Here is a 14,199-nt window from a genome sequence, read left to right as displayed (position 1 = left end):
TTTGAATTTACCTCGGCATAGTTGAATAACAAGAGTTCAGTACATGGAAAAGACATACATTGAGTTTCAAACCCCATTGCTTCCTCCTTCTTATGTAAATCTCATTTGTTTAAAAGACCTCCGGAAAACACGCAGATCTCAACATAACACCAACTGTTACGTAACAGTCGGGATCATTAATATGTATGACCCCAATATTTAAATAAATGCCAGCCCATGTTCAAGGTAGGGCTGGGCGATGTATCGAATGCTTTTGTCACGCGCATTTCTTCAGTAAAGCCGGTTCCCTGATTACTGCTAAATCGGCATCACCTGCTTTCAAATGAAGCGGCATTTAATAGACAGAACCGTAGTTCACTGATAAGACACGCAATATCGCGCTCAATATCGACGGCGATACATATCGATATTGAACGCGATATTGCGTGTCTTATCAGTGAACTACGGTTCTGTTTATTAAATGCCGCTTCATTTGAAAGCAGGTGATGGCGATTTAGCGGTAATCAGGGAACCGGCTTTACTGAAGAAATGCGCGTGACAAAAGCATTCGATACATCGCCCAGCCCTAGTTCAAGGCATTAGACAAGGAAAGACAGTATTAACGTCTGGATCTGTGCACAGACAAGGTAAGCCAGCAAGAACAACAGTGAAAAATGGCAGATGGAGCAATAATAACTGACATGGTCCATGATAGCATGATATTTTTAGTGATATTTGTAAATTGTCTTTCTAAATGTTTCATTAGCATGTTGCTAATGTACTGTTAAATGTGGTTAAAGTTACCATCGTTTCTTACTGTATTCACGGAGACAAGAGCCGTCACTATTTTCATTTTTAAACACTTGCAGTCTGTATAATTCATAAACACAACTTCATTCTTTGTAAATCTCTCCAACAGTGTAGCATTAGCCGTTAGCCACAGAGCACAGCCTCAAACTCATTCAGAATCAAACGTAAACATCAAAATAAATACTTTACTCCCATAATTCGAAGCATGCATGCATGACGAACATCTTGTAAAGATCCATTTGAGGATTATATTAGCTGTGTGAACTTTGTAAATGCACTGTAATATAGTCGAGAGCTCGTGTGGCAGGGAGCAGGTGAATTAAAGGGGCGGCGGCTGCCAAAATCAGTGTATAATTAATGATGCCCCAAAATAGGCAGTTAAAAAAATTAATAAAAAAAAAATCTATGGGGTATTTTGAGCTGAAACTTCACAGTCACATTCAGGAGACACCTTAGACTTATATTACATCTTGTAAAAAAACATCTTGGGCACCTTTAAAGAATTTGTAATATGTTGGAAAATTTAGCTAAACTGGTAGCTGTGCAACATGGTAGCTGGTTTATATCAAAATCCAGGTTGACCATTTTAAGCTGGTCCAAAATGTTCTACCAGCCCATGATCAGTTTGGACCAGATAATGACGTGCTATGCAGTCCACACAAAAGGGAATTTCCCCATGCAGATTGCACATGGGGTTTAAGTTGGTCACGCAAATTCACATTGACCAACAGAAAGCTGCTTGGTTTGAAAGTGACTTGTGTTTTATACCACCAACAATATACAATGGACCTTTTTGCCCTCTAAATTTCTCTAATGTGACCACACCTTTAGACTAGCTAGCTAGCTACCCTATTCCAAAACATAGCTAACAGCTTACTGGATTTTACAATTAGGAATTTCGCAGGCTGAATCAGTTTAGCTTCATTTGTATAAATTTAATGTCCTTCAAAGAACTGATTAAGAAAGTTTAATTACCCATTTTGCTCAATTTTGATGAAATATTAGCAAGCTTTTCCCCCTAGTCAGACTTAAAACCAGGTACTTAAGAAAGTTGGGCTTTCACTGTCAACTATTATTGCCAGAGAGGAAATGCATGCTTGGAAAACATGGAGGGTACGGAGAGGACTGGTTTGGCTGAAGTCTAGGAAAGCCCGCTCCGGAAACATCCATTGACGTGTTTACACAAAGACCTCCTCCATTGCACCCAACCCTCTGTAGGCCACACACTCAAGCAGGTGGTCAGACCCCACAGACGTGTGTGTTTGGATACTTCCTCTCTGCAGTGACTGTTAACGGTCCTTTTTTTGTGCCACAGGAGACCGCAGCTGAATGTATCATCTCGACAGATCCACCTTTAACTCAAATGTACATCTGTACTATTACAGTATCTCACAAAAGTGAGTACACCCCTCACATTTCAGCAACCATTTTAGTATATCTTCTCAAGGGACAATACTAAAGAAATGAAACTTGGATATATTTTAGAGTAGTCGGTGTGCTGCTTGTATAGCAGTACAGATTTACTGTCCTCTGAAAATAACTTAACATACAGCCATTATTGTCAAAATAGCTGGCAACAAAAGTGAGTACACCCTAAGTGATAACAGTTGTATGTTGTTTAACCATGCAAAGCCACATGTCCCGTTCATCTTGTTCATGTTTTTGTCTGCTTGACAGGACCATACAAATGTGTGGATCTTGTATTAGAGCAGTTAAAATTGGGTGCTTTGAGTACAATTCTCTCATACTGTTCACTGGATGTTCAACATGGCACCTCATGGCAAAGAACTCTCTGAAGATTTGAGAATTAGAATTGTTGCTCTCCACAAAGATGGCCTAGGCTATAAAAAGATCGGTAACACCATGAAACTGAGTTATAGCACAGTGGCCAGGGTCATAGAGAGAGGTTTTCCACTCGGAACAGGCCAAAGAAGTTGAGACCTTGTCCTGTGCGTCAGGTGCAGAAGCTGGCTTCAAAAAACAGATGCATGAGTGCTGCCAGCATTGCTTTAGAGGTTGCAGAAGCGGAAGGTCAGCTTGTCAGTGCTCAAACCATACGCCATACACTGCAACAAGTTGGTTTGCATGGCCGTCGTCCCAGAAGGAAGCATCTTCTGAAGCTGGCTCACAAGAAACCCCGCAAACAGTTTGCTGAAGACAACCTGTCCAAGAGCATGAATTACTGGAACCATGTCCTGTGGTCTGATGAGACTAAGATAAACATGTTTGGCTCAGATGTTGAGTTATTTTCAGAGGACAGTACAAGCTGCACATTGTCTACTCTAAAGTATATCCAATTTTCATTTCTATAGTATTGTCCCTTGAGAACATATAATAAAATGGTTGCTGAAATGTGAGGGGTGTACTCACTTTTGTGAGATACTGTATGCTGAAACAAGCCCTACATTTCCAGTGTTGGGGAAAGTTACTTTTAAAAGTAATGCATTACAATATTGCGTTACTCCCTAAAAAAAGTAACTAATTGTGTTACTTGGTTACATTTGCGTTACTTTTTCTCAAAAAAAGAGCAAGACTTTGTTTTTTAATGACAACAAAAAAGTTCTATTTTGGCAAATGTTAAGGCCCTTTCACATCCAAAGTGAAATGAATAAGCTTCAGGCTGAAGGAAATGCATATTTACTCCTGTACAGTAGAGGGCGCAGCTCTAACAAACCTTTCATCTGTGCTGCCATTCTGGATTAAAGAAGAATAGGATACAGGAGACTCCTATTTCTAAATCTTAATCTAAAGATTTTGTAATGCTTTACCCCTAACACTGTACATTTCATCCTAGTACAGTATGAATATTTTGGCTCGTAACTTATAATGCTAAATTAAAGAGTAAAAACTGCTAAAAATTCATTCATTATTTACTCCCCCTCATGTCGAATAACTTTCTTTCTTCTGTGGAACATAACATTTTGAGAAATGTTTCAACTGTTTTTTGTCCAAACAATGGAAGTCAATGGGGTGCAAAAACAGTTGAAACATTCTTCAAAATGTCTTTCTTCCACAGAAGAAAGCAGGTTTGGAATAACACAAAGGTGACAAACTTTCCTTTTGAGGCCATTATAGCCTGTTGGAGGTGTGCAGCACTGTAGTGCTGGTTCAGGGATCTGCTCGTCCATGTGAGAGACTCTGACGTCAGCAGTGGTCCCGTAATCAAGCTGGCCAAACAGACAGCAGGCGAGCTGAAAGAGCGCCTCTGTTTGTCCTTCATGCTCTTGCTTTCCCCCCTCTTTACTCTATTTTAGAGTGACGAACTACCCTCGCTTCACTCTTCTGTGTTTCTCTTAGGAGACACAGAACTTTCTTTCTTTTTGTTTTTGACATTCACGCTGTGCCTTGAAGATGTTATGACACCAGGGCACCCACCCACTGCAGCTGTTGAGGTGAGGAGCAGGGCATCCTGGGAAAGAAACACAAACTGGCAGTAGTTTCTGGCACAGACCTGGTGCTGTTAATGTATAACGGTAGAACCACAGAGCTTTGAGATGGTATTTCCCCCACACCCTCTACAACGAGCCAAAATCGTGCGCTATGCAGATTTAAATTGAGGTTTAATGTTTTGTTGTTGTTTTTGTTACAGAGATATGGGCACAATAAACTGATTTTCCATAACGCAACATTTGTTTTTCCCCTTATGTTTTCACTTTTTAATCTTATAGTTTGCCAGCAACACACCGTAATTTAGACAAACTGTTACATAAACATAAAAACAGATTTGACTGATACTTTGAAATTCAGTATAAAGAGTTGAAGTTTTGGTGTTTCACATAACAAACACAAGGTAAATTAATATTATGTTTTGTTTGGCTAGTCCTGCCTGTCCCTAAAAGTCCCTTCAGGGTAGAACCATAGAAAAAAAAAAAAATGCACACAGGCGAACATCTGCTCCAGAGGCCCGTGGTTGGCAGAGCAGTGGCATTTCCGCCTGCTTACTCAACCCTGTCTCTTGGGACATAGGAACGGAAGTGAGCCACGGAACAAACCCATCACGGCATCTCCTGCCCGGATGATTCATCCTGCTCCTCATCCCAGAATGCTCTTGCCAGAGGTCCCGCTCACACGCCATACCTTTCCCAGTCTTCCTAACTGACTTAAACCGCTGATCAGACTCTACTTGGATATAGAGTGCCGCAGGGATGACATATTTTTATAGGCCAAAACCCAGTAACCAGTTCGCATTTTAGAACTTCCAGCTCAATCGTCCCGAAGTCAATGTTTTTTTGAATAGGTTATTGGCTAAATGCCTGAAATAGAGTCTGGTTTTTGAACACGCTCATTTTTTCACGTTTTATTCCACGACTTACAATACATGAGTAATACACCATTTAGATTTTTTTAAAGCTTTTTCTTGTTGTGAAAGAGGCAGTTGCTAACAAGTGGCTAAATGGGACTACAGAGGTTCAGGTACATTAAATGTCATCACACCGAACAGGAAACTTCATCTACTCGCTTTTTACAACCTCATTGTGTCTATAATTGTGCTCTTGCAAGTACATTTTTTAAAAATAAAGACTGTAAGAGTTGTCGGAAGCTTAGTGACGGTGACGCTAAAGATACTTGACCATGACCATGGTGTCGTTTTTTCAGAGCCTATGTGTAGCTGTTTACATCATGGTGATTGTATTCAGGGTTCAAAATTCATCAATTTTGTGTTCATTTGTGAAGATTATCATGATGAACCAAACATTTTGATGGTCACAGACCTTTTTTTTTCTGCAGTAATCCAATGGAAAAATCCTATTGGGTTTTTGTCGTGTGAACCAGGGAGCTGTGTTGGCCAACAAAATGATGTCATCACTGTATTGTGTAAAAAAAAAAAAAAAAAATGTTTTGGGAAGTGGCTTAGTGTGGAAGGCATGCTTCCAAAGAAGAATTTGGATGTGTCCTTTCCTGAAATTCATCTGAATTCTGATCTGTGCTTTTGTGCCTAAAGTTCTACGTGTTAAAAGAATCAGCGTGTGTCACTCAGAGGAACTGAAAGGTGAAGAGAGAGCGAGAAAGATAGGTTTAATGACACCTCTCAGTCTCTCCTGCTGAGCCTGTCCAACATTTATGGTGCCTCTCCACCCTGGTTAAACATTAAGCGAGTCTCATTATACACACCCCTTTTGCTCTGTAACACACTTTACCTTCTTTCTCACCTCCATCCTCCTGCTCTTTTATTTCCACTCTTCCTCTGGCAGAGACCGCAGCCATCCATCTTACTAGGCCATCATTGTGAATGCGTGTGTGTACTAAACTTAGCAGCTGTAGTTGTAAATTGTGGCGTGCTAATTGTGAAGCCCTTGACCTGGATGGCGTTTCATAGATATAGCGCCAAACCCGTCACATGCGCCTCGGAATGCGCTAATATTTTAATGTTTTTCTTGACGCGGTGATTTAATACATTCAGATGGTGTTTAGTGATACATTTTGCTGCATTTAAATGAAATTTTGCTAATACTTTAGTATGAGGAATAATTCTTACTTTTAACTAGTTGCTTGCATATTGACTGTTTTTAAGTATTTATAAAGCACAAATTAATGCCTCATTCTGCATGACCATATTCCACATCCCTTAATCCTACCCTGTTCCTAAACTACAACAACTACCTTACTAACTATTAATAAGCAGTGAATAAGGAGTTTGAAGTGAATGTCGTAGTGTGAAGAAATCTTATGAAATCTAAAAATCTTTTCATTGAAATGTTTGAGTTTCTTTGAAAGTGTTTGTGTAATGAAAGAACCGTCTTCCTGACTCTTTAGCCTCGTGACCCTTAGGAGCCCCCGGTCCAGCACGGAACATTCCTCCAAGGCTGTGCCAAAGCCCCGAAACATGATGCTACAGAGCGGCACAGACTTAGACACACGCTCACGCACATACATAGAAGTGTGTGTCTGTGAAAGAGGTCAAGGTGAGGGGGGGGGGTTAGAGTTACAGCTGATGTGGGGAGTCAGAATGAGTCGGTTTACAGCCGGGATTGATTTTGATAAACCTCACCAAGTCACTGAACCAAAGGGCAGAATCAAAGCCAACGCATACCAGCTGTTTACGGGAACCCGCAGACAAGCCGAGCGTGGCACCGCAGCCCGGGCCTGCCAGTGGGTGGGCGGTTGACAGGGGTCAGATGGTCATCTCAGTGGGTAGAAATACATGGTTGTATAAATGAGTCTCCTTGTAATTTTCCTGGAAATCAACTTTAACTAGAATCCGCTCATAAACAGTATTTATTGCAAATTGCGGGCTGCTCTCTGCCTGTATGGCGAAACACTGCTGTTATTGACTACAGCATCATTCACAAGAAAATTGCTGGCAAAACGGTAAGAGCAAACTAATCCTTCAGGACACTTCTGTACACGTTTATTTGTAGCCATCACCTCCCAGAAGGTATCGAAGGCTTCACTCTGTGTGTGTTTTAGGTTAATGGTGTTGACAGAGGCAACATAATTCAAAGTAGGAAATATTTCCCACTATGTCTGTTTTTTTTTTTTTTTTTTTCCTCTCTCTCGTATGCCATTAAAGGGATAGTTCACCCAAAAATGAAAATTCTGTCATTATTTATTCACCCTCATGCCTATGGAACACAAAAAATATATTGAAAAAATATTTTTTCAATAGAGTGAAAGTCAAAGGGGTTCAATTTTAGAAAATTTCTTCGAAAATATCTTCTCTGTGTTCCAAAGAAGAAAGAAAGCCGTACACTTTTGGAACAACATGAAAATTATGTGTAAATAATGGCAAAATTTTCATTTTGGGGTTAATATTCAGGTTTATATGTATGTCAAGTAGCACAGAAAGGAAACTAAAGCTGACATCAGATCCGTCCACAGGGAAGGACAGTATGTATTTACTGTCCACTGGGTGTGAAGGGCTGGCTGCGGGACAGAGTTGGTCCAGAGGGGCTGGGTGTGGCAGAACTTGGTTGGTATTGCATGTAGACGGATTGAGCACAAAAGTTCTCTGTGTCTTTGTCAGTTCTGTGAACAGCCCTCGTTTTGAATGTTATGATCTGCCTGCAGCAGTTGTGTGTGTGTGTGTGTGTGTGTGTGTGTTTGAATCCACTGCCAATTATTACAGAAGAGGTGCCGTTACTAAGTGCACTTGTTCATAGAGGTATGCATGTTTGTGATTGTGTGTGTGTATTTATGACCTAGTGACTAAATTACTGAAGAATGTTAGCCAAATCAGAAAAGCTCAAAAGCTGAAAGGTTTGTAAAGAAACTAACAATGTTACATTTTTAATGTAATGTTACACTAACATACGTTAGTGTCGGTGAAACGGAAGTAGTGACAGATATTTTCTTTCTTATTCTGATACATCTGAATGAAATGGTAGGGAAAAAAAGTATGCAAAGAAAATTTAAAAAATGTAATTTTTATTATTATTTAAAAAATGAAGATTCTATCCGGTTGTTGATTGGAGGGCAGCAGAAAGAGTTTAATTTATACTTAATTTATTGGAGAAGTCTGGCATATGCCACCTTAGAGAAGTCTGTCATTTCACCATTACATAAGTTATAACCTTTTGATTAAGGGGTCATAATATGGATTTTTTTTTTTATTATTTTATAATGTTTCCTGGGGTGCAATTATAATGTTAATATGATTTTTACATCAAAGAATTGTCATAATTTAGAATTAAACGGCTATTTTCTACCCTGATTTCAGGCCTTTAATTTGAACGCTCTGTTTTAAGGGGCATGTCTGCTGTAAACACCCACTGCTGTGACTGGCTGACATCTTTCATGTGGAATCCTTTCGACTATATTTACCACATTTTTACTATTTCAGCTGTCGAGATTAGCAAATCATGAAAAGTGTTGATTATTATTATATTTAAATCTATTACTATCACACGGAAGGTTGCAGTGATGAGCATTGAGCAGATGACAGTCTGTTGATCGCGTGAATGCAGTGATCTCGTCATTGCAATGCAATTTCTGTGCTCTCACGAAATGCTTTCACCATAACTAACTAACAATGCAAACACGATTTAAATAAGTAAGAGATTCACTGTGTAGCGTAAGAGCATCACTATAACGGGAGTTTTGGCAAGTGTCCAGATAAACTGCGTGATCGACCGCTTCAGCCATTATAAAGAGAGCGTTCTTTGAAGTAAAAATACTAATATTATTCATTATGATTACCGGTTTGAAAATGAAATATAGTTTGCGGGGTCCTTACTGATTCCAGAACAGTTGTTTCCTGATCTTTGAGCAAAAGTATTTGGGCAAAGCCAATATCATATTGCGACTTGTTCTCAAAACATTTGCTGGTAAAATGTAAAGTACAAACATGCTAGTCAGCACTGACGTGACTAGGACGTTTGTTAAAAATAAACTGAATCCATTTTTCTCTGACTTCACTATCCTTTGGCAGCTTATGCAAGGATGAAGTTTTTCCACAGCCATAAACAGCACAACGTCTGCATGGCATCGCAATCTTGTTATTATAACAATCTATTTTATCGTAAACTAATAGGCCTACTTTTTAATTCCACTCGCTGCTCATTGACTGAACAACAGTGGGTGAGGACAACGATGCAATGATGTTAAAGTAGGCGTTGCCCCTGTGACGTCACATGCCACCTCTGTTCCAAACAAAGCTTTTTTACAGCTTGATTATATAAATGCTTTTTTATTGATGATGAGGACGTTTTAAGGTCATGGAATTTAAATGATACAAAGACCTCTTACATGCCAAAAGACCAAGGAAAATTTGATTTCCCTATTAAAAAATGAAACGTGCATGGATGAATCATTCACAATAAGATCAATAACACACATTTAAAAAATATATAGGGTGAATTTTCACTTAATCCATTCTTCAAATCGCTTATCCTTTGTAATGCATTTTATTTATTTCAGTTTATGTCAGGGTTCAGGAGTTGGTTAGAGAAATAATAGTAAATAGGTTTTAACTTTTATACATTTTAAGGTGTTCTGTTTTTTTTTGGCGCATTGCAATACAGTTTCTAGTGTGTTTGTAGCACAATTCTGTGCAGTTACTGAAGTGTTCTCTGTAGTATGTTTCCTATGCAGTTTCTAGGGTGTTCAGGGTTGTTTTTAGTGCATTGCAAATATGGTTGCTAGGATGTTATAACTGTGTTTTTAGTGCATTGCTGTGCAGTTACTAGAGTGTTTTGGGTAGTTTCAGCATGTGGCTTTGTAGTTTCTAGGGTGTTCTTATTCTTCTGACTGCATTGTTACCAGGTGAAAGTTGTAAGTCCACAGGGAAATGAAATGGCACGTCTCCTTGAAAAGCTGCATGATTTGACAAAATCAAATAGTGCAAGACTAGTTTAGTATCTAAGGATTTGTTCAAATACCTAAGCTTAAGCGTGAGCAATAATAGTGATGTTTGCCTTGTTTAGCTCAATTTAAGAACAATAGAGGTCAATAGGAAGTCCAAATTTTGACTGCTAGGTGATTGTGTGTGATAATTTCAGAATGTTACACTATATATATAATGTAGCAAAGAGGAAGTTTGGTTAGTTTTGTACCACTCAGCTTTATATCCCTAGAGCACTGGAGGTTTCCTCCAACCAAGGGAGACTTTTTGAGTCCAGGAAATTCCCTTATGACTCACAGCACTAGACTAGGCATTTGTAGAGTTGTTTGACAAATTGCTATATAAATTACATGACTAAATTCATCATTAATTCATAATTCTGACTGATGAAACGCCATGCAACCAGCTGACTGCCAATACCACCAATTGCTACATTTTCTTTTGGTTAGCTGCATTGAGCCACATCAAAGGGTTTCCAGGTCATTCAGGTTGACTTTTCCTGGACCCCTGCTGGAGAGAGCCCCTCCAGAGCTCTTTTCTAGGTCCGTCTTCCCCTCTTTAATATGAGCTCTGAGATTGGGAAGGGGAAGCCAGACCTGAGGAATGCACTAAAGAATCCGGACATCCCCTTGAAGCCTATAGCCCCCCATGCTGTCAATCTCCTGCATAGGCGTCAACAGCCAAAACATCTCCGATAGCTAGTTTTTGAGTCCACTATTCTTTTTAGCATATTGAGAATGGTTTGTGCAACTAGATTGGGCAACAATGGACATTTTGGTATAATACTAAACCACTCTTATTTTATTTTTATTTTTTATTTTTTTGTAAGACCAGCTGTTTCATTACCAACTTTTTTTTTAATTTTTTTTTTTACCTGGAATGTCAACAAAATATAGTTTTAAAATGTTTATATTAATACTTCTATTACTTCAATTTAAATTTAAAGTGTATTATTAGCTTGTTAGTTGCTATTAAATTTAGCTGTGGTATTGAGTATTGCACAATTACACTGGTCACTGTAAAAAATATCCTGTTAAATTTTACAGTATAAAACAGCAGATGTGGTTGCTAGAAATTCACATTAACATACTGTGACATTGTTTCAGGCATTACGGGATGGTATATCGAAGGTTTTCACAACTTAGAACTGTATATTTCATCAAGTGATATAATGATAATATACTTGCCTAAATCTGCTTTTTTAACATAAAAGGTACTGATCATAATACAGGTAGTAAAATATAAAGCCACATGATGAATCATAATTCATCGCAAGCGGCCTATTCATAGAAAATGGCCAATACTATAATATATATAGATGGTGCACGGGGTCAAACGGGTCAAACAGAGACAAAACACCATTAGGTTAACACAGCACACTAAAATAAACAAAACCCTCTGATGTACATCAATGATGACACCAATAAGAAGAAACTAACTTTGGTACCATGCCAACCCAAAACTGAAGTAGCAAATCAAACCGTATGATGTTTGTTGAAGATATCGAAACAGAGGAAGTGAAAGAAACTGAATGTTCTCCACGTACTGCACATCCTTTGAGAATATGTAGCAGAGTTTACTGGAAGGGAAGTGTGAGATCAATACCTGCCAGATACCCATGTGTTCTGTCCTTTCTCCTTTACAGGGGCAACTAGAGGTCACTCTGTCTCAGCCCACTCGCACAGCCAACGGCACACCCTGGTGAGTTCAGACATTAATGATGTTTAATAGGACATGTGTGTGTGTGTGTGTGTGTGTGTGTGTGTGTGTGTGTGTGTGAGCACGCATGTATGTCTGTCTTACATCTCCTTCACCAACCTGGACAGAGGGAGATGTGAATACAGATAGATTTGTCAGTCCGTACAGCACATACTCTTACAAAAACGTATTGTGGCGGTGCAGTGACTGGTATCAAATTGTAACACCATGGTATTTTGATATCTGCAGCAGTATACAGAAAGTAGTTCTTATTCTCACCCTGGCTGCATTTATTTGATCAAAAATACAGTAAAACAGTATATTGTGAAATATTATTACAATTTCAAATAGGTATTGTTCTCTGTTTGAATATTTTAAAGTGTAATTCATTCCTGTGATGTCAAAGCTGAATTTTCAGCATCATTACTCCAGTCTTCAGTGTCACATGATCCTTCAGAAATCATTCTAATATGATGATTTGGTACTGAAGAAACATGTCTTATTATTATCAGTTGAAAATGACTGTACTGTTTAATATTGTTTGATGAATAGAAGGTTGAAAAGAACAGCATTTTAAAAAAAATACGCATCAGGTTATACAGCGCTTGTAAGGTGGTATGTGGGCCAGCCTGACTGTGTCATAGCTTTGGGTGTGTCACAGCACAAAGACTCAAACGCATACAGAAAATGCTTTACTGTACAATTAATCACTACAGTTGAGCAGTTATTTTATTGTATTATCAAGCCTTGAATCTAGAGCAAGTGTGTGTGTGTGTGTGTGTGTGTGTGTGTGTGTGTGTGTGTGTGTGTGTGTGTGTGTGTTTAAGCAGGTTGAGATTTGCATGAAACCTTCAGCCAGACAGTGACTCAGTCTCTTTTATCGCGTTTAGAGGTCGCTCAGTCTCATCACGGATTAGACACATACGTCCTGTCATCCTGAGTGCTTTCTGTCTCGCTCAGCTGGCTGGATGTGGAATGTCTTGGCAGTATTCTTGAGTAAACTGTATTATTTTTAGCAGAGGTCAGAAAGTCTCACTCCATCATACTGTCCTCAATCACCATATCTGAAAGAATGTATTGTCTTTGTATCTGTCTCTTGTTTTTTTTTTTTCCTTTCTCTGCCTTTTTTTTAATCTCAAACAAAAGAACATTTTGTTCAAGTTTGGCTGTAGGTTTCAGGTCTTTCTCCACTTGGCCAGCTGTTCTGCACTGTCAGTCCATTTAACGGGTCAACCTGACAGGTCACAGCTTGGTGCTAATGTGTTTCCCACGTTTCAACAGCTGAGCGCCTGGACTTTCATGGTTTCTAATATGTTGGGTTTCCATGTTTTATGGGGACTTTCCATAGACATTATATTTTTTATACTGTACAAACTGTATGTTTTATCCCCTAACCTTAAACCTACCCATCACAGAAAACTTTCTGCATTTTTGTATTTTCAGAAAACATAAAATATGATTTATAAGATGTTTTCCTCATGGGGACCAAAAATGCCAAGGATTTCGGATATTGGCATCTTTGTGGGGACATTTTGTCCCTATAATGTAGGGAAAATCTGAAACAGACACAAACAGACAGACACACGCACACACACAAACTGTCTAAAAGGTAGCATATCATAGTCCTCTATTGTTGTTACATAAAGCTAATTAAAATGACTAGAAACTAACCCAAATATATAATTACTAGCGAAAAAAGCTAACTTTTTAGAATTAACAAAATATTATCTTTCTTTATGAATTATTTTTCCAAATGAGGATGTTCCTGAATGTCCCCCATTTTCTCTACTTATAGGAACAATTTTGCCTTCAATCATGGCAGTATACACACGCACACATACTGCATATACATACACATGTGGTCAATTGTGTGCAAGCCTTCCAGCAAGGGCATAGCTTATTTGGTTACTAAATAAGCAGCACTGCATTTTAATTGGATTAAAATCAATCATCTATTGACTACAGTTCAACACGCCACGTAAGTGAACTATAGTGAATATAGAGATTGTTGCACACTCTGAAGTGTACTCCAGAGAGAAGTATAAAATATAAGTGTAAACAAGGAGTGAAGAACCTGCTTAGTTCTTTGTGTATTTGTAATGTCATGATAATGTCAGCTTTGACAGTGGGGAGTTACGAACCAATGATTTATTCAAACTTAGAGAGTGTGTACGTGTGAGTATAATGGGTAACAGGGTTATATTAGCTTTTATCATTATTGTGTTAACCATTGATTAATCAAGCTATTGATGTCTGTTACAGTAAGTCACGTGGAGTTGGCAGTAAAAGTTTTACACACACACACGAAAGAAATCCCCTTGATTTGGTGGACGTTTATGGAGGGGTTTATAAAATATGTTTCCTTTCTTTCTACCTTTCCTCCATCCCTCCATTTGTTTTATCAGTTTCCTGTCAGTGTAGGCCACACAGAT

At 38.7% G+C, this 14,199-nt stretch overlaps 1 protein-coding gene across 2 annotated transcripts in view; it reads left to right on the top strand.

Annotated features, from left to right (window-relative positions):
- Window positions 1-14,199, top strand: part of plekhh3 (pleckstrin homology, MyTH4 and FERM domain containing H3) — a 44,084-nt gene that overhangs the window by 3,204 nt on the left and 26,681 nt on the right. For both annotated transcript variants that reach the window (XM_067382175.1, XM_067382177.1), the window contains exon 2: window positions 11,715-11,770. In XM_067382175.1, the coding sequence (XP_067238276.1) occupies window positions 11,715-11,770 (56 nt within the window). The remainder of the gene's footprint in view (window positions 1-11,714; window positions 11,771-14,199) is intronic.

Source organism: Chanodichthys erythropterus, chromosome 3 (genome assembly GCF_024489055.1).
Source record: "Chanodichthys erythropterus isolate Z2021 chromosome 3, ASM2448905v1, whole genome shotgun sequence".
NCBI lineage: Eukaryota > Metazoa > Chordata > Actinopteri > Cypriniformes > Xenocyprididae > Chanodichthys > Chanodichthys erythropterus.
This window is presented reverse-complemented; position numbering and strand designations above follow the sequence as displayed.